Source organism: Cebidichthys violaceus, unplaced genomic scaffold, assembly GCF_023349555.1.
Source record: "Cebidichthys violaceus isolate CVI_PGR_0920_01 unplaced genomic scaffold, fCebVio1.0.p SCAF_11, whole genome shotgun sequence".
Classification (NCBI taxonomy): domain Eukaryota; kingdom Metazoa; phylum Chordata; class Actinopteri; order Perciformes; family Stichaeidae; genus Cebidichthys; species Cebidichthys violaceus.
Window position 1 is genome coordinate 15,073,094 of NW_027176274.1, and position 21,100 is coordinate 15,094,193.

General features: G+C 40.0%; 1 protein-coding gene across 3 annotated transcripts in view; it reads right to left on the reverse strand.

Moving 5' to 3' along the window:
• The window catches only part of glsb (glutaminase b), a 38,053-nt gene that overhangs the window by 6,034 nt on the left and 10,919 nt on the right, over positions 1–21,100 (reverse strand). Inside the window, exons 6-15 of one of the 3 annotated variants that reach the window (XM_068705088.1) lie at positions 20,087–20,250; positions 18,935–18,993; positions 13,043–13,075; positions 12,235–12,293; positions 10,963–11,029; positions 10,600–10,650; positions 9,750–9,926; positions 8,726–8,857; positions 7,323–7,415; positions 4,414–5,762 (exon numbers count right to left, since the gene is read on the reverse strand). In XM_068705088.1, coding sequence (XP_068561189.1) covers positions 5,610–5,762; positions 7,323–7,415; positions 8,726–8,857; positions 9,750–9,926; positions 10,600–10,650; positions 10,963–11,029; positions 12,235–12,293; positions 13,043–13,075; positions 18,935–18,993; positions 20,087–20,250 — 988 coding nt within the window. In that variant the 3' untranslated portion in view covers positions 4,414–5,609. Of the gene's footprint in view, positions 1–4,413; positions 5,763–7,322; positions 7,416–8,725; positions 8,858–9,749; positions 9,927–10,599; positions 10,651–10,962; positions 11,030–12,234; positions 12,294–13,042; positions 13,076–14,138; positions 18,908–18,934; positions 18,994–20,086; positions 20,251–21,100 lie in introns of those variants that run through there. The other 2 variants (XM_068705087.1, XM_068705089.1) reach the window with 2 other exon arrangements.

The following is a 21,100-nucleotide window of genomic DNA, read 5'->3' on the forward strand; positions in this document are numbered from 1 at the left end:
GGCCATTTACGGTTCTCTATACGACATTGTGAACGTTAATGTAGCAGCAAACGACTATTTGCGATGTAAAGATAGATTGTGGAGTAATGTCTAACCGAGCAGAGAAGGAATGAATGCTTTGAATTTGTGTGGGCGTGATCTGCTGGCTCTGCACTGCGCTCATAAGTAGGTTACAGCTGATAAGGCCTTAATGCCGGCATGCTATCTAAAATCAAAACACCGGGGCAGCATTTTGCCAGCGTTGTTTGATTAAAAAAAAAAAGAAGCAAAGCCGGCGTTACGGCGGACCTTCTTCATGGCAGGATTGGAGAATTTCTGTAAAAGGGGCTGATGTTCATCTTCCCAACATTGTTCTCTTGTGACCCCTGAAAATAAAAAGCTGTCATCATGCAACCCCTCGTCACAAATTTTGCAACCAAAGATGGATTTTTCCTTCTCCGGTAGTTTTATTTTTCAAAATTACTCAGTAGCTCGTGAGTGAACTCAATGCTCGGAACAAATCCCTGAAAAATTATTTTCTGAATCGGTTCAGATTCATCTTGCGACCCCATGGGGGGACCTGACCCCACACTGGGAGCCACTGCTCTAGGTTATGGCCAGTGGAATAAGAATAAGTTGTTGTTGTTGTAGTCATCAGGTACAATTTTAGAAATATTTGTATGAAAAAGCAAAGGGAACACAAAAAAGGGTCCTGATTAGCGACCCCTCAGATTGATCTTGTGACCCCTTTGAGGGTTGAGACCCCCGAGTTGGGAACACTGGATCTAAAATATGAATCTATGGGGAATTACATGGTGCCCTTTCAGAAAAAAAAAAAAGACCAGACATAATAATTATTTGTCATCAGCTATCTTTTTTTGGCATGATCACAAACTGAAGTCAAAAAGATTGAAATCATTTCTTAGAAATAAAAGTATTGCAAATAGTTTTGTCTCCACATGTCATAATACATGTGATACATTCATGACACGTATATGGAAAAATTAAGTAGAAATAAATGTTTTTAAGACACTTTCAACCAAAGTCAGATGCAGCAAAACAAACCTACGAGTAATAATAGACTAAACACATTCCAAAAGCTGAGCTGCCAGAGAGGAAACAGGTTGACATCAGTTTGTCAAAACGGCAATATGCCGTAAAACTGGAATAGTGCGACGCGGTCAGTGATGGATGGCCGTGTTATGCAACATGAAGAGCAAAGTGGAAATCTAGTCACCTTGCTGGTGCGCGGTTTAGAGCAAAAAAACTAACTTATGTAAACTAACTTAACAAATGTAACTAACTTACATGCTTGCTTTAATGTATTCAAGAGTGAAACCCCTGTTCCTACGTGACGATTTGTGATTTGTTTCTGGTAGCAGTGACCAAACTCAAACAATAAACCTCTGCTGATGCTAAATAGATACATAAATGTTTGTTGTTAAAGAACGGTTACAGGCGCAGAGAAATTAGATGATATATAATAGTACTTTATTTAATTTTATACAAAGGACACCAAGGCTAAAAAAAATCTTAACACCCACTTTCACCGTCATGTTTGCAAGTCCATCACAGCCACAGACACCGATGTCTTTGACAAGTTCATGTCTTAGCGCCGTCTTCTAGAAGTGGACAGGACTGATGAAGATTATGGAGACTTTACATACAGAATTACAACCATGTGGACTGAGAAAAGAAACCAAAACACAGAAACGTCAGGCGGTCATGAGCTTGGAACTGCATGGCTTCATCTACTGTATGTTTGAAGACATTCACTTTTTGGGATTTTAAAACCCATGTAACAGCTTTCCAAACATTTTGTCTGATTTAAAAATTTGCAATTTCAGAATCTTTTTCAAGAATAAACCATAAGGTTCCACTTGTTGAATTATTCATAAATATCTGACCAAAACATTAGAGAACCGTACAATTCCAAGGTCACCAAATCGCAATGGTAGCGCTTTACAAATGTATATGCAAATTCCATGTCACAAGCAAAATTGATGTCCAAGACACGCATCAACATAAATAAAGACATGTGGAAGGTAATCAGGTGAATTTCAAACATATCGATTACATGGGATTGAAAACATATTTATTAAAATCATACAAAAATATGCATGCAAGATGGAGAATGACATTTCACAGAAAAAAAAGAAAAAAAAAATGAACACCAGGAAAATACGTGACATGAACCATAAAAATTGGATGATTCCCATGGAAAGGGTAACTGCATTCAAAAGCCCCCCTGTCATGAGTCTGATTGTACAGAATAATAATCACAGGAGTGAGAGAGGGGTTGCCCGTTACAAACTTAAAGTGTTACAGGTCATGTGAACCTCATGCAAGGCAGCCCTCGGCTCGTCTGTCTGATTTTCCCAATCCAAAGATCGGATAACCTGCTCTGATTGGTTGCATTAGAGTGAAATCAGTCTGTGGACATGCAGACACAGTATTTGAGACCCAGTACTGTAGCAGCAAAGAAAGAACACAAAGAAGTACCAGACGACCCACACAACTGACTCTTTGTCCACAAGACTGCTGAAATGAGAGCTACTCTTGGAACCTGATCACATCTGAGGTGAAACGGAGTATTCAGGACTCAATTACTGGAAAAACAACTGAACCAAAATGAAGCAGGCTTTATCATCATGAAGGACATGACGACGATTACATCAGCGCTTCTGGAAATCCCCTACTTGTGCAACTTGTGCAACGTTTGCGCAACGGTTAATGGTTATAGCAGATGAAATACCAGCCATAAATTGTATTAAAAATTAGGTTTGCTATGGTGAAAGTTTTAAGGATTATAACTTTCAAAAAAGCCTATTACTACTTTCAGTACCTCCTAAGAGAGTCCACTGCACAACCTTTAGCGGGAAGTAACAAGGTCCGCGGATGAAATCATTCAAAGTAACCAACAGAACCAACTCTGCTTCTTGCTTCCTGTAAAAAACGTTTCCAACGAGCATTACTGATGACAGAGGCTTTTGAATACTTATACCTCCACACAATAACGAGCAGAAACATGAAAACACAACTTATGTTAACAGAAGTCCATGACATGAAAAAAATAAATAAAAAGACAAAAAGAGTTATTACATGACATCATTGGCTCCAGCAGCCATCACTTTGAGCTCTAGTCAAACACACCACTACAGTTTTAACAATGATTGAATAACAAAGAGATGAACCCTTAATAATACTACGGTCACAGTAGAGCGACACCTAAGGCAGCTGCTGACATGACATTCATGTGCAAGTGTTTCTATTTCCTGGAGGAGACAGCGTTACAAAATTTGGAACGTCGGAAGTGTATTTTCAACAAACATTTTGGTCTGCTGTTGCTGGTCATGACTCATGTACAGACGCGCACCTAAAAGCTACATACACCCGCCACTAAGTACATTCAGAGGAACTGCAGTTATGTATGTGGAAAGACGTTTCCATAACGTACAAGCTTACTAGAAGAGTAACACTTTACAAACAATACTGAATACTTGCTGTGTCTGTCTGTGTGTGTGTGTGTGTGTGTGTGTGTGTGTGAGTGTGTGTGTGTGTGTGTGTGTGTGTGTGTGCATACAAATACTCAATATACACTTTTTGGTTTATACGGATAAACATTTGCGGATCAGTAGACTTGAGGCATCTAACTCAATTTGATAACATCTTATATATATTGCAGTCCCAAGTCACCCCCCCCCCTCTAATTGTATTATCCCCCCCAAAAAAACTATTAAAAAAAACTGCTGCTGCTTTTTCCCCCTTAAAGCTTTTAAACCATTAATCATATCAACCATTGTTATATTCTAAATCTGCAATGCTCAGATTCTGTAGGAAAGCGACTTCATTCCTAGACTAAGGCATCTTGGTTTCGACTTAATGTTGTGTGCAGTGGGTTTTAGAAAGCGGCCCAGATAAACCCTGCAGTCACCGGCTCACAGCAGAGAAGGTCAAGGTGGTAAGACGACTGGTCGGGCGGCTACGAGAGGCTTTACCTAAAGACCGCAGCATTGAACACACGCCACCGCTCTGCCAACATCATGCTGACACTTACGAACACCGACAAACATGGCATCCAGACACACACACACACGCACACGCACACACACACACACACACACACACACACACACACACACACACACACACACACACACACACACCATCTAAACTCAACAGCAGCTCAGAAGGATGCAGCCAGTCTCCATGGAGGAGTCTTGAAAACAGCTCGTTGTTATAGTCGCGTCACCTCAACCTCTCATCACATTATCATCATATGATCAGAAAAACTAAAATGAAAAGCTATGAAGGGAGGCACAAACGATGCTAAATGTCAAAGTCATTCCAATGAATGGACACATACAAATGTGCAGTTAAAATCTCCTGCAATTCTATTTGCATATAAAGTGACTCCAATGGGGGGGGGGGGGGGGTTTCCTCCTAATCTCACAAATGTCTGTATTTATTCTACTTCAGACATCTTTCGGCAAGCATACTGCACTTCACAGCGAAGCCATATATACATAAACATGGAACAAGTGATTGTATATTGTGCAGAAACATGTTCTACTTTAAAATTAAAACTACAAAAGAGGATCAGAAGCTCTTTGGTTCTTAGACTGTGTCTAAGGTAAGGAACTCAGACAAGCCTTCACTTTTTGGGTTGATTTTTCTTCATAAAAAGGTCCAGCATGTTAAGATTGGAAAAGCAAAATACCTGCAATATTAAAATCCCTTCAGCCCTTCATGGCTCACTTTTAACACAGTGAGAAACTACATCATTTTAGTCATAACACTGCTGCACTCTAGCCCAGGCTTTCACAGCTAACTGATATGTCAACAATATTCTCCTTTGACCAAAAACTTCCCATCAATAATCCTGAAAAAAACCTGCATTCTGTTATTTTCAACATCTAGCATCTGTGCTTATGGTCTAATATCAACATCAAGTATCCGGCCTCAGTGAAAGCTACAGTGAACAATTATCTCTAGAACTGAATGTATATTTTAAGACTGCTGGTCTAACAGCTGGCTGTCCTGAAGCTCCACACACACACACACACACACACACACACACACACACACACACACACACACACACACACACACACACACACACACACACACACTTCTCTGTTGTTGTTGAAAATAAAAATAAATTTCAAATCAACCCTTAGCCTACATTTTTGAATAAGATTCTGTTAAAAATACATTTTAATAAAAGGGGGTGATACTAAACAAGAGCACAACCTGTGCACTAGGTCTCTCTCTCACACACACACACACACACACACACACACACACACACACACACACACACCAACAACAACAACAACAGCAAGCAGGTGGAGGCTTTAGAGTTCATTTGGAATTCATAGCAAAATTCAGCAGCAACGCATCCCATTTTTACCCATCACAAATAAAAACAAAAGAAGCTCCCCTGACTTTCCACAAACACACCAACTGCTTTACAGGCAATAAATAATCTTCTACATAATTTATGTAAACATATTCGAGGGTGAGGAAAGGTGGTGGTGGTGTTTGTGCGAGAGGTGGTGAGAGAGATCAGTGGAGGTGGGGGTGTGGGGGACAGGCGGGTCTCCCTTCCTTTGTTTTTTGTTTTTAATTTAATTTCTCTCAGTGACATTGTCCATCCTATAGACTACAGTGGTGGAGCTGTCCTGGTGCGACTCGGTGGAGGACACCTTTTTCCAAAGAGGGGCTTTCAGAGCTAGCTCTTGCTGGAGGCTCTCGTAATCCATGGGTCCGAAGGAGAACTGCTGTTTCAATTGACACGAATAACAAATTAGTCTCGCTCCTACTGTGTATGCGAATGTGTGTGTGTGTGTGTGTGTGTGTAGGGTCTAAGTGGCATGTGGTTTGTCGAAGCATCTTTTAAAATACCTGAGCGAAAAAAACAGTCCATGTATTGATTTACTGGCTAAATTGCACAGGTTTCAGCACTTTGCTTTAAGAATGGCAGGTTCTAAGGCAGACAGACTCTGACTGTAGTTTGTCATCAGAGTGGGCCTCTGTGCAGGGTGTCCGCCAGAGAAGTTGTTAGGCACGGTGGCAAATATCTTTTGACGGGGGCTTGGCACGGACCACCGACAGACTGATGGCGGCATTTAGGTAGGGCCCTATAGCTACAGAATCACGGACGGAATCACGGATTCGAGAAAAGGCTATAAACCATTTCAGAGTTGGAAACGTTAACATTCAAAATGTGTCCCAGTTGATTTTCTGTTGCAGTGGAAGCAATATAATGAAGGGGGAAGGGTCGTTACCTCACTGAACTCACATTGGAGCCAAGCCAGTAGGTATCTACATGTATTTGATTGTAATAGATCATCTTTGTTATTAATGACACTGGGCTTTGGTTATCGGCCGATAGCGAGTACTGATCCAATACCAGTGTTAATAAGCTGTATGCCTCACTGTGTGGAAGAGACTGGGATCAGTCTTTTATGTGTAAGGCAACATCAGGTTTGACTTAAACATTGCTTTCATTACTTTGGAAAACAAAATGTAACAAATAAATACATAGACATAAATGAACTGAATTGTTATTCATTGAAATAGTCTCGTTGTCACCGATACCCTATCCAGCTATTTGAGCCAGTATTTGACCGATGTCAGTATCGGTGCATGGCTACTGTTAATGATATCCAACGTTAGCCAGCTTTCTCAATTATGTTTCCTATTATTGTCAGGAGGTGATGCTAATCACCAAATTTCATATGCCTTTGTGTCGTCTACAACACAGATTCCATCGGGCGAATCAGTTCCTGACATTTTGGCTAAAGGTTGCTAGGTATCGTTCTGCTTGTGATAGTTGGAAGTAAAGACCACCGATCTCGGACCTGCTGTTTACCTTATGTGCGTTCCAACCAACAGATGTCGCTGGTGAGTTTTCCAACCATATTTCCAACCGAGCCGCCCACTGTAACTGTACATTCAAAAACCTCTTAAAAAATAAATAAAAAAAATATTCCCGATGCTTAGGCCTTCGCTAGAAAGTTAGTATGCCTGAAAACACCGGCAGCGATCTCCACCAGACAGAGCACCCGAAGACAGAGGAAGAAAGAGGACCAGGGTTATCCCGTTTTGCTCTTTATCTGAAATTGCATATGTTTTTTTTCCTGCTTAAGGTGTAGTGCAGTCATGGAGAGCAACACGTTAGCCAACAGACGCACACAGCACTTAAAACTGAACTACAGTAACCTCGGCGTCACCCACATTCTTGGAGAGATAGTGTTCTGGTCAGTATGTTTGATGAGGGGAAATGGGTGCCGTTTTGGATGGATTGTTCTTCACAACATGATGCTGTTTGTCCTTACCCGCTGGTCCCCTCCTTCTCTGCGGGGGTCGTGCTTTTTGGTAAAGTGCCTCAAGTTGTCGTAGTTGTGGAAGTTGAAAAGCTCCACGAGGTCCTGGAATGAAAAAGGAAGATACATACATCAGATGGGTACGAGCCTGGAAGTTGAAAAGCCAATGATTTCGGTAGTGTATACGTTGGAAAAAAAATTAAAAAAGCATATGAGCTGGAATCTGATTACATTTGCGGCAAAGGCGGATTCTTGTGTGCCGTGTTTACTGAGCTCTGTATCTGGGTCTGGCCTCTAGTCAATCATTAATCAAGCATCACTTACTTATTAAACAGGTTCGGTTACTTTAAAAGTATGTCAGCCAAGTTTAATCAGTACTCTGTTGCATACTTTAATTTGTGACCGTTTGTGTACAAACAATCATTCATTGAAGCCTCATTAATATAAAATAAAAAAGTATATTATTTATGATTAAAAAATAATAATATATACATATATACACATACATATATATTATAAAATAACATAAAGTTATACTGTCAAAATGAAAAAGAAAGCTGATACATTTCTTAGATTTAGTTCAATGCTGATATGCATGTGTATTTATGGATTAAGGTACCTGACTGCACTGAGTGACTATGGTTGTAGTACATGTATAAATATATGTATGGAATGCAAATCACTCCAAAACGCCTTTTAACTCTTTAACGTTTGGCACAGAGTGAGGCACGCCTCATGTCAAGCTATCATCAGCTCTGTTCAAGATGGATACAAACAAGATATTTTCAATTCTTAAAAAAATGCTGCTGGGCTGTTCTGAGCCTTGGTATGTTTGTTTTGTAATCCATCCCAAATAGATAACATGAGTATTCTATCATATGATCTTTTTATGACGAACTTCGTCTTTAGGAGCTTCGTGATAGCCTATTTATATATTTTTTCTCTAATCCTAAGTTTATTTTCCTTACTTGTCTAGAGACAGGCTCCTGATGAAATGTTTGTCAAGCTCCAACCAATTTTAAATTACATATTTTAAATATTTCAGATCAATATCATAATATTCTTTCCGTATGTGATTATGTATATGTTATGATTAGGATTCGTGATTGAGGGTTGTCCTTTTTGTAGGGTGACCTGATTGGTCAATGTCTGTCTATCAACATATTTAAGACATGCCCCTATTATCTTTTAAAGTAACCTGATGCGGCTCTATGTACCGAAACGCTGTCACCAAATGCCTGTGAATGCAAGTGAAGACTGTGTGCAGGACATTTTTTTGTTCTATATTGTTGACCGCAGGTGTTCTACCTCACACCTGTCTTTCTAAAAACTAGTGACGCAGTTATTTCTTAGGATTATGGATTCTAAGCACACACTGCAGGTGATCTGCTCTTCTGATGCCGGACATCACATACCGTGCAGAACTGTATTCCTCTGACGGAGTTGCCCAGCTTGTCTAGTGGAGGTGACCAGCACATAATGCCCATCACGTTGGGTACAACCAGCAGGATCCCCCCCGACACTCCAGACTTGGCTGGCAGACCGACCTACAACGGGGAGGACAGTTACATAACAGAAGATCAGCTGTGTGCATTTACAGTCGCAACACGGCACGATGCTGCAAAAGGAAAGTCAGCACAGAACAAGTCAACACAGCTTCAACAATTCATCAGTTAGAGAAATCTATCCACTGCTCCGCCTGTGACGTTATGCTCAAACAGAATATGCTAAAAGGCAAGATCAGTGGAGAGTAGATTTTCATTTTGGTGAAACTTCAGTTGGTCACACAGTTGACTAAAACCTACTGCTTCATGAAGAACTGAAAAATATTTTCACACATTGCTCCTTCTCTACATTTTCCTGCCACCAAACAGTGTCTCGTTAAAATGTGCCATCCTATCAGCACAAACACCTCAGCTCAGACAGACCATGTGATATGACAGCTATGCTTTGCTGAGGCTTTGGTGTTTTGTCACTCAATACAAGCATACATGTCTATTTCAAGACTTGTGGATAAGCCATTCACCAGTATTTCAAATTGTTTTAGCATTGGTAAAAAAACAAACTGATTTAGTAGATATGCAAGCACCAAATGACACAAAGCCTTTATGTGAATAACTTTTGGTTGAGGCTCATACACCGTATATAAGACGTGCACAAAATCACCATAACGACACCCATGTGGTTTGTGGACTGCCGTTTTGAAGCCACGAGTTTGGCATTTTGGCCATAGCCATCTTGGTTTTTTAGAGCGAGAAGTGACCATATTTGGAAAAGAAGGTGGAGCTAGGAAGGGCAATAGACAGAGTGGGCCTTCGTTGTAACTACCTTACGCAACTGATAATGACTTTGCAGTGACAAAGTAATTCAGGTTTTAATCTTTCCCACTAGAAAACAAAAACAAAAAAGTATACTTGTGATCCGTGCCTTTTTACTTACATGGAAAGCAAACTGTCCTGAGAAGTCGTACATGCCGCAGGAGTGCATCAGACTCAAGGTGTTCCTCACCGCCTCGGGGCTCAGCACGCGCTCACCCGAGATCGGGCAGATGCCGCCGTTAGCCAGGGTGGCTGCCATGACGCTGGCGCTCTCGCAGGTCACCTCAATGGAACACAGCTGGAGGTTCACACAAAAAGGACAACTTGTATCATTTCTCCATCACAATTTGTCTTTCACTCCGCACAGCATGTCTCATGACACGGCAGCCGAACGGGAATCATGGCGGTGTGGGAACAGGAGAGCAGAAATGAGAACAGACAGTACAGTGGTGGTAGAGGTGACAAGAAAGTTAAGAAAACTTAAATTAAAATGTAGCTTTAGGGGTCGATGAATGGTCTCATGAAAACTATGCGAATCATATGTTACGGCCCTCACAACAAATAGTTTTGATTTGCTCTATTCTCTCAATAAAACCATAAAAAGAAGAAGAATTGTAATCATTCATTCTGTAGAGTTTCAGACACTTGGGCAAACTATGCCGAGGAGATCATGGTGGAGCCGCGCCTTATTTAGACACTTCACGTGAGACACGCCTTATTACCAGAAGCTAGATGTAGAATACAGGGAAGTAAACATGATGACAAACAGAGGCAGTTTGACAGAAATACAGGGATATGAGACTACATTTGGGAGAGAGGCAGAATGTGGATCCAGCCAGGAGGATCTCTGACCTCAATAGAGTAGGAGGAGCAGCAAAAAAACAGGAAAACAATATTCTGTATACATTAAAAATGAATGAGTTGAAAACTGATGCTGGAAAAAAGAAAAAGAAAAACACTGCTAGACTCACTTGAAAGTAGAAGTCCAGTACAGATGTCATGTCTGTCCCCTCTGGGAAACACTGCAGAGAAACAGAATATAAAACAAGAACATTCATCAAAGTGCAGTACGTGTGGTTGAATTTCCAGTTAAGAAAGAGACAGCCACATTGTAAAGGCTTACCAGAATCCAGCTTATTCCAAAGAAGCAAATGTAAATGATCATTTGAGGAACACAAAAATATGTTTTTTTTCTTCTACTGGGCCTCTGGCAGTAACTTCCTCCATCGTTTACTTTAATTTAGTTTTATCCTTTCAGTTACTGCTTTTAAACTTTCACAGAAATAGATGGAACACAAAGTCAGCAATGCCTCATGACTCATCCGAGTTCAAACCTTTTTTTCTTTCAGGTAGTAGCCGATGGCAAAGTTCCTGTCTCCTGACTCACGCTCCGACTGGAATCTGTCACACAAAAAGCAGAGAGCTCCAATTACATAGAGGAAGGAAATATTTGCACTGAGTGTGTGTGTGTTTGCACTCGTGTGTTGAAATGCCACCACCCCTCCCCTCATGTGTACAGTACAACCAGACCTCTCATGCTATCATGTGACGATGATACTGCAACGTGACCCCCCAGCGCTTGGTCTTTTTCCGGACACATTGTTAAATCATGATCTTTACAACACCGATGCCAATTCCAATCTTGATAAAGTCCACCAATACAACACATAACTCCTACTGTCCTATTTGATAACTGTAGTTAAACGGAGGTGAAGGTCCTGAGCATTCAAACATTAATACCACCCTTGTTATTAGTTTCTTTATCATCATCTTAGATAGTGTCAGAATGGCAAAATGGCATGGCAGGAACTAACACAGAGGAGGAATTTGTGTATTACAGCAGCAAAAAAATATACTTAAGCAATTAAAGTAACTGAGTAAACAATTTTAATATTAAATATAAAATGCACAGTATATAGAATAAAAATAAAGAGTAAAAAATATTAATATAACAAATGCACAGTATATACAATGAAATAGTATAGTATTAAACTAACTAACTAAGGGTTAGGGAGAGGGTGGTCCGGGTTATCCAATATGGATAATAGTTTGATGTGTCTTAGTCGCCGACTTCGAGGCCAATTGCCTGCATTCATCATTGCTTGTTATTTGAGTTTGAATGAAGTGTGTTTACGACGCCTTATAGCTCATTGGTGTCCGGACGAGGAGTTAGACAATTGTGGGTTGTATACATTCAGTCACACAAGACAGCGGTGGATGTTGCGGACACACCTGGCGGAGATCTGCACTCTACCGCACCTATTTTGTTGAATTTGTGAGAGTGGAACAACTAACACCGTTATTATATTCTAATTGGTACAATGAATACCTTGGCTTGGATTCAACTACAACGAGCCACGTGAGCGATAGATTCACCAGTCATTATCGTGGGTTTTAAACCATCAACAGAGCCGATTGGGTTTTAGAGCACATTATCTAAGAGCTGATTAAAGACACCTGCTGTGATATGACTGTTTGTGGAGTGGTAAGAGGTTCAACAGCATGCTTCAAAGTTTGAACCCTGAGTGCAGCAATTCTTCTGCTATGTCTTGCGAGTGAAAGAAGAGAATTTGGATAACATCAACTCATGATTTAGAGGGACTTACGTGGCATTGCTGAAACCCACATACTCGTTTCCCGCCATTTTTTTCAGAAAGTTCATGACCTGGAGAGAAAGCAGAGCGACAAGATGATCAACAGGGGTTATTGGTATGAGGTTAAATTCTACCACTGGTTGATGGCCTGTCCACCATAAAAATAGCTGTGTCCCAATTCCATACGAATTGTATACAGTATGTACTATATATACACTCGTGTCACAGTATACAGATTTTGCTTTTAGTAGTTTCATTCTTCAGGGATCGTCCTAGAGCTATCTCACCATAAACTTTATGGTTTATGGCATTTACTGATTTTTTTGGCCACGGAAAAAAAAAGGGGTAACACTAACATATCTTTTAAGTTGATATGGCACAACAACAACAGTTGCTTATTTACACATTGAGCAGTTACAGAACAACATACTGTAAGTATTTGGAGCCGTGTTTCTGGTCACTGAGGAATGTTGGCTTAGTATTCACTCTTTTAGGTCTGTTTTGGGTCTCCGCTAATTCCTGAGGGAAATATCTGGCTCTTTAACTGCTAAATGCTCCACTATGTTCACCAGCTAGACACTTTGTCCAACTCAAAAACGTCTTAGAATCACTGTGTAGTAAGGAATTGGTCACAGCTAATTAACTTTATTAGAATCTCTAAAGAGATAAATCAAATAAGCAATACAACTAAGTAATACAGACAGTGCCTAGTCATCTAGACATGCCCCCCCTCACAAGTGGACTTTTCACAAAGAACAAGAAAGTTAACTGACTACTTCTGACTTCAACGATTGACCCAGGTCTGACGTCCAATACTCACATAGTCAAAGCGTTCAGCGTTGCTTGCACCTTGCTGAGGGGAGAAGAAGTGAATAAGCAGTTAGTACAGTTCATCCACCAAGGAATGTAGCAGAGGACAAGCACAACATCAGAAAAAGATTATACTAAAATGATAATGCTGACAAATTCAAACTACGGAATTAGAAAAGACATGAATAGATTTTTATTACAAACAAAATGTAAAAAACACATGAGCTTTGCCAAGAATTAAACAGGTAGATACAAAATATGAATAAGATTAGCTTGCAAATAGTTTACAAAGAGGGAAGTCTTTTTGAGTTGAAAGGGAGATTTAGTAGACATGTGCATTCCCAGTTATTACCATTAGCCAGTTAAAGAAAAAAAAACATGTCTCACTAGCTCACTGATTCCAAAATTATTATTTCAATTAAAATTATTATTATTTCAAGTCCAAAGAGTAAAAAAAAGACAATTTTTCAAACACTGAAGCAGCTCTGACTGTGTGTATGTTTTTACATAAAATACACATGGGTGTGTGAATGCATCTTTGTATTATGGGTTACCATAATGCAGGTGTGTTTGAGGATGTGCTTCTACTGTAGGTCAACATGTGTCATGTGCAAAGAGCCTGTCAGCCAAAACAGAGGGAAGGGAACAAAGGGAGGAATGGCCTTCCTCTGAGAAATAAATCCACAGCTTGTACTGTAGCTCAGTGTACATTTTGCATGCTCATTGATGCTACCTATTACACCAAAGAAAACACACCAACAAAAAAATAATATAGATATATATATATGGACATTCGCATGCACATTTTAAGTACTATAGCATTAGTTGCCAATTTAAAAATACTGAACAATTTATGATGTGGATGGTGTGAAAAGATTAACTTTACATTTAAAAATGCGAATGCTTCATGTGTGACTGACAGTACGTTTTAAAAAATTCTACACTTTACTGTGCAGAAAAGAAAAGTTGTAGACACGGATGGAGGTGTTAAAGAGTCACTAAATGAGGTTTCTACACAGCTGATTGGGGGAGAAAGAGAGAAGAGGGGGAATCAGGGGATTGGGAGAGTGCGAGGAGATAGATATGGAAAAGGAAGGAAAAATTACCAACGTCATTTGACCTGCAGCAGCAGTCATTATTTCCCACAGTTCCTAAGTCTGGAAAATATGCAACAACATACAAAAACAGCAACAACATGTAGCCTTCAAGCACCATGTAACAACAGTTTGGGGCATTCTGCCACGGCAACCATCCCATAGTTTTCCCACCGGGGTTAAAGCAAACTGGGCAACCTGATCAACGACTTGACATTTGTGCTTCAGTATAGAAAAAATGAAAAAAAAAACAACACACTGAGACAGTGATGACAATGGTGAGCAGATGTGGACACGGACACACATGATTGTCTCGTCAAATATGATGTTGTCCTTGTCTAGAAGGCAGTTGAACAGGTTTTCTGTGTGATGGAGGAGAAGCCCTGTCAATGAGGAAACCTGGAAACCTGTTTGATTTTACTACTGCACGTACAGGAGTTCAGCTACTGTCAGTGCTCCTGAGTTGCCTACGTAAGGAGGAGCTTACTGGACTATGTGGCATTTCAAAGAATAAAACAAGTAGATTTCTGGTAATAAATTATTTAAAAATACAGTGGATGTTCGTCTGCTTCATCTTAGCGCAGTAAAGATCTGCTCGCACCACTGCCAGCAATGTTTAAGAAGTAGTTCAACATTTTATACGCTTTCCTTCAGAGAGTGAGATGAGAAGATCGAGGGCGTGTTTAGCTAGTTTGGCATAAGGACTGAAGCAGGGCGAAACGGCTAGCTTGGCTCTATGCGAAGTTCAAAAACACACCTTGGCATACTAAAGCCAAGGCACTAATTAAGGCCTTGTATTGCGCTTCTTTAAAGGGAGTAATGTGTTGGAACTAGAGGTTCCGGTTGTGCCAGTCTGGTCCGGTGTACGAGCTGAAACCGGATTGATTTGAGGCAAACCAGAGGCATTTGTCATTACGACACGGTCTGGCAAATTCAAAAAGTAGCCTACATCAGCAACCTGAGAAGACAGCGCTAAATCCAACTTTCATTGCATTAGCAATATGACAACGTCATTAACATAATGTTTCTTTATAAACAGACAAATGGAGCCAATGGAGTGTTAGGCCGTGTGCAAGAAGAACATTACTCTCAGTCTCATTCAGGTGGCAACCTCCAGCTCTGAAAAGTGAAGCCAACCAAACTTGCAATCTTTCTAATGGCCAGCAGGGGGCGACTCCTCTGGTTGCAAAAACAAGTGTGATTGTAAGTCTGCCAGGTTTGGCATCATTGTCCCCGTGTGGAGACCAAAACCATAACCTGTGCTCAGCGACCAGCAGGTCAGTTGGCGTCCCCCTGCTTTCAGTCTTTTTGCTAAGCTAGCTAAACATGTCTGGACTCCAGCTCCGTACTTAAAAGTGGCCATTTTTTGCCACTTGGTCGAATGTGTAACCAAACACCCAAATGGGGCAAAGTTACATTAGCATTAATGTAGGTTCATGTTTCTGACCACCCGAGGAATGTGAGCTTCATTTTCCACTCTTCTTTTAGCTCTGGTTTTGGCTCTCTATCAACTCCGGAGGGAAATATGTGGCTCTTTAGCTGCTAGTTGCTAACGTTATCCGTCTGCTGTTTGGTGCCGAGGAATACAATGTACAGTTGTTTGCTGAAAATCTTTTCCTGAACGCGGCTGAAAGCAACATTAATGAGAGCTGAGAAAGTGATCAAAACAGTAGAGCTGCAAGCCATTTAACCAAAACAATGTCAAAAATAACAAAACTAAAAATATTGGAAACTGCAGAGATGGGTGATAATCCCATGTGTTTTTTTACTAAAACCCAACCCTTTGTCATTACAGATAGCGATTTGATCCATTTGCTGATACAAAAATTAAGGGGTGTAGCCTTATCGTGCTGGCATGAGATTGAAATCAATCTTCACATCTTACTTTCTGAGAGAAAGCCAATGTTTATTTACCAACATGTTGACTTATTAAGAACTGTTAAACTACAACCAAAAGCAAACTTACCCATGCTGTCTGTGGTCACTTGTGTGTATTTTAGTAAAACATTTAACACATTTTGTACGAGGTAACAGAATTCTAACTGGCTAAACAACTATAAATCAGAGACTTAGTATTTTGTGACTTTAAAGTTGTATGTGTCTCAATGACAGCACCTGTTGTCTCTAAGACTAAGACATCATTGGTACCACCAGATCTAAAGGCTGCCAAGACAGACTAAATGTTTGTGTTTTTATGCAAATGTGGGCATTTTTTAATATTGGTCACACATGTTTGCAATCAGTATCCAATGTTTCCTTAAGCTGCCTTAGTAGTCGATTCTAGTATTCACACTACAGAAAGTAATAGCTCTCCTAAGTGTCCTTAAAGCTGAAGTAGAAACCTGTTTGGAAGTCTCAATGCCTGCATGAATGTGAGTGACTTTTTGACACAGGATGCAGCTTTGTCCTGCAGATTATTTTGGGAAAATGTATTAGAAAGAAAAAGATGTCTGCATACTATTCTAAAGGCCCTTCCATGGAACATTCATTAACCCGCTAACCCCCAAACATAAATGTTGCTGAGCAGCGCTACGGAAAGGTCATTTAAAGTTTGCTTAAAAATAAACTTTATGGAGCCATCTTTAGAAACATGTCATTGTATAATGGCTTACTGTGAAGGTGTTTTCATCTTTGTTTTAAATGCACAATTTAGACATCTGGGCAGTTATTGGGATTAAGAGAGTAAAAACACTTGTTCCACTTAAATCTAGCATCATCGACCCCAGTTCAAGTGGCTGCATGTTGGTTTGCTGTCATTGAAAAACAACAGCACAATATTTAATCTCAAAAGGCTAAAATTGCAAATAAATGCCAATGTGTTTGACGGATTTCCCTGTCAACAGACAGAATATTAGTCAAACTATATTTAAGTTGACTAGGGTTATGTTTGCATGGTGATAATGCACAACAAGCACAGGTGGGAAAAAAAGAATAATAAAAAAAAAAAAAGGGGGAATGTGATTTTAACAACATGTGGACACTGAAAACACACAGGTCCCAGACCCTGAGAGTATTAGAGGTCCAAAATCAGATCAAGATCAAACAGGCCACATGCTTCAGCATGCTTTGTCAAGCATAGCGGATGATTTTGGCATCATCCACAATTTAATTACTCTGAAGGATTTCATTAAAATCCCTCTCTAGATTGCTTCCTCCCCCCAAAAACATAGTAATAACTTAATAATAGTATTCTCATCTCTAAGCTTTGGTAGCACATTGTTTCTTAAAAAAAATCAATAATGAATACAAATTCAGTTTAAAGTACTTTGGACAAAAGCTTGACATAACATCAGGTCATCTCCAGAAAAAGCTACATTCAAATACAGGTCCTTGGTGTTGAGCAATACAGGGAATGTGTAAAAAAAGAAAAGAAACATCAAACATCTTTGATTGAGTCTTGATTCCATAAGAAGGTATTTATAGACAACTCATGTACGAGTGGGTGTCCATGAGACAATTATTCTTAATTATTAATTGCTAGCACTAACTATTTAAAGAGAGGCTGGTTAGGTTAAAGAGTTAAACATCAAACCTGAGAACATTATCAGCTGTAAGGAGGTAAATAATCAAACCGAATGGACTAGGCTGCTATTTAAAGGGCAAATTCTATTGTTTTTATGTCTATGTAACAAATACCGTTTTTGAAATAGGTCCAGTATTGAGGGCGATGGCAGTCACAACCACCAATGGAACAAAAACCATTGTATTCCTCTGTAAGGTCCTTTATATAATGCTTAAGATACTTATAACAACAATCTGAGCCGTGGCAAAAAAACAAACAAGCACTTTTAGTGGACGTACTTTGACTGTGAGGAGTTTCCCCGAGCATTGCAGTCCATTTAGTGGCTGCCATCTACAATGCTCTCCCTCAATACTGGACCAATTTCATAAAATTGTGGTCCGCATTAGTCACTTAATAACATGGGAAAACGATTTAGAAAAATACCAAAGGTACCCTTTAAGCCAGGTTTAATCTCTCCTTGGTTATGAGTGAACCTGTGAGCCGCAGCTCGTTTGATTTGATGAACGTTTCATTTCCTAACTCTCTGTCAGTCTGTCTTCACGCCGAGTTACCCAGGAGACACTCTGACAGTGTAACACTTTGGTCACAAAATGGAGGAGCTGTGGCAGGCGAGGTCTTATTGCAGACCGGGTGCAGGTTTGCGTGCACCTGCATTTGACTAGCTCTCCATCCAGGATATTTTCAGCAGGGCCAATAACAGTGTGTGTGTGTGTGTGTGTGTGTGTGTGTGTGTGTGTGGTTGTGTGTGTGTGTGTGTGTGTGTGTGTGTGTGTGTGTGTGTGTGTGTGTGTGTGTGTGTGTGTGTGTGAGAGAGTTTTCTGGGGCTCGCTAAGTGCCTTCAGGAAGGATTAGCACAAGTCTTAATCACCACAATAAGACACGTCAGTGGACTTAACGTAGTGACCTAGAAATGATTCCAGCTGAGTCAAGAGTCATAAATATCTGCACACACTGGGAAGTCTATAGTCTACTGAGTAAGTAACAATAACACCACATAATAACAAAAAAAAAAGAGGTCTGACAAGCGTGGACATGGTGTTAAATCGGCAAAACACTGCATTACTGTGAGTGGGTTTCATTGTGTTCACACAAATGTAGGTTAATTGGGCCACTGTTAAAAAGTCAAATTGTATCTGCTGCCAATAATTATGTTAACCTTGATAAAGCAGCTCAATATTACCCACCATACAGGAATCATATCGCTACGGTTTCAGTGGAAATGACGAACAGACTGGACATAAACACACACATGAAGGCGGAGGGGGAGAAGTGTTATTGCTTTTACCTTAATCAGTGAAGTACAAACAATAGCGCCAGCATTAACCATGGGGTTGTGGGGCTTATCTGCAAAACAACAAGAGCTCCGTTAGAGTGCTGGAGAGGAACAGAGTGCAAACACTCGGCCATGTCTGAGAGCTCTGTATATAGACCGGTCAAACAATGACAATCAAATACATGTAGAGCACACATTGACTCAAGATACTACAGATAAAAAACATCTACTTTAAGAAAAGTATATATGAAATAGCACTAGAACTTATTTAATCTATAGTTTTGTGTTGATAAGTTTGTGGGTTTTGGCACGTACATAGCCTGGCAGGTAACAAAGTGTGTTGGCAAATTTGTCCTCACTTAGTGTCTGCTGTTGTGTTATGAACTAAACCGAGCTTTGTGCCACACACACCTGCAAAACTGACAACGGTGACTACATTACGAATCCTGTTGAAGATGAATGTATTGAATGCATTTCAGTACATTAACACAACTTATTCCAGTTCTTGTTGACCCATTTTGCAGTTTGTAAACAAAGATGACGTAAGTAAGTGTGCGCACACAGTTTGGCAACAGAAGTAAGGCAGAGTGCAGTAGCTTGTCAATAGAAATATTTTGTCCCTAAAGTCAGTGAATAATCATGATCTCAATATCGATCAAAATATTCTTGACCAACATTTCGGCCATAAACGTGCAGCTCTACCTAGTGTCTTTGGGGTCCTGAGGAAATGTAGCAAACACCGTCAGTAACTGTAACAGCAGCATTCAAGATATTTCTATTATTTATGTTTTAGATGGAACTTTAACCTAAAATACTCCCTTGTTTACAGATAAAAAAAAAATAGCACTGAAGTAAAAGACTAACGTCTGACATTGTGGGTTGTCTCTAGCAGTTTGGACACACAGGATGTGATACTATAACTCAATCCCACTTTCTGCTCAATGATTTGGGGAAATAGGAAACACCAACTTCCTGAACGCAGTCAAAGCCCTCTGTAGGACACTCTCTATTATCAAACTTGCATCGGGTCTTCACCGCAACATTTTGAGGAGGAACGATAGTGTGTGTGTGTGTGTGGGCTGATAAGTGTGTGCGAACAGAAGATAAGCTCACAGAGGGAAGAATACGCAGTGAACAGATGGAAGGAGAAAACTAAACGCTCACCATCGTCACTCAGAAAGAGCTTATTGAAGCGCAGGCCACTGGGCTCCTTCCCAATGAAGCTGTGCACGTACTCTGTGCTGTGGTCGTGAACAGCGACGGCGTACTTCAGAGGCTTGACACAGGACTGCAGACAGAAGGGGACCTTGGTGTCTCCGACTGTGTGCCTACGGAAGACAACAGATACCAAGGTATGTAAGCAGACAAAGCAGCTGCAATCAGCATTAAGGAAAAAGGACTATTTGAACACTGACTGTACCTGTCCTGGTACAAGAATGACACTGCCAACTCATTGATGTAACTTGCTGTTGTTTTTTAAGTTTGAACATTTTTGCTGTTGGTGCTTTTATGCAAATCTTTCACGCGGCTATTTTGGCCAGAACCCGCTTGGAAAAGAGCTTTTAAATCTCAATGGGACCATCCTTGTCTGAATAAAGGTAAATCTTTTATTTCTAATAAAACGAAAAAAACATCAGTGATTAGAAACAACACGTAAATACTTGCCAGAGATGCCGTTTCATAGAACAATGTGGGTGTTCAGGGAAAACCATAAACTTCAGTGACAGAGTATTCCAGTGGGATAATACAATCAGTTCAGTCCCATGTTATCTTTATGACATCCTCTCTTACACAAACATAACATATATATATATATATATATATATATATATATATATATATATATATATATATATATATATATATATATATATATATATATATACATACATACATACATACATACATACATATATATATATACACTCCTTTGTCAATTTACAAGTGCTTATCAGAGAACAAGCTGATGAAAACACCTGCTGACAGCACTATACCACCCTTTGGAATTTCTCCGTCTACTAGTTTCGTCTTTACTGGGAAATATGAGGGGCTTCACCCAGTAAAACCAAGCACCTGTATATAATAATGCAACACCCTGCAATAAATCAAACCATAAAGCTTGATTAACGCTTCTCTTTCATGAATACTTGATTCTGATTGGCCAATTCTAGGGTGTGT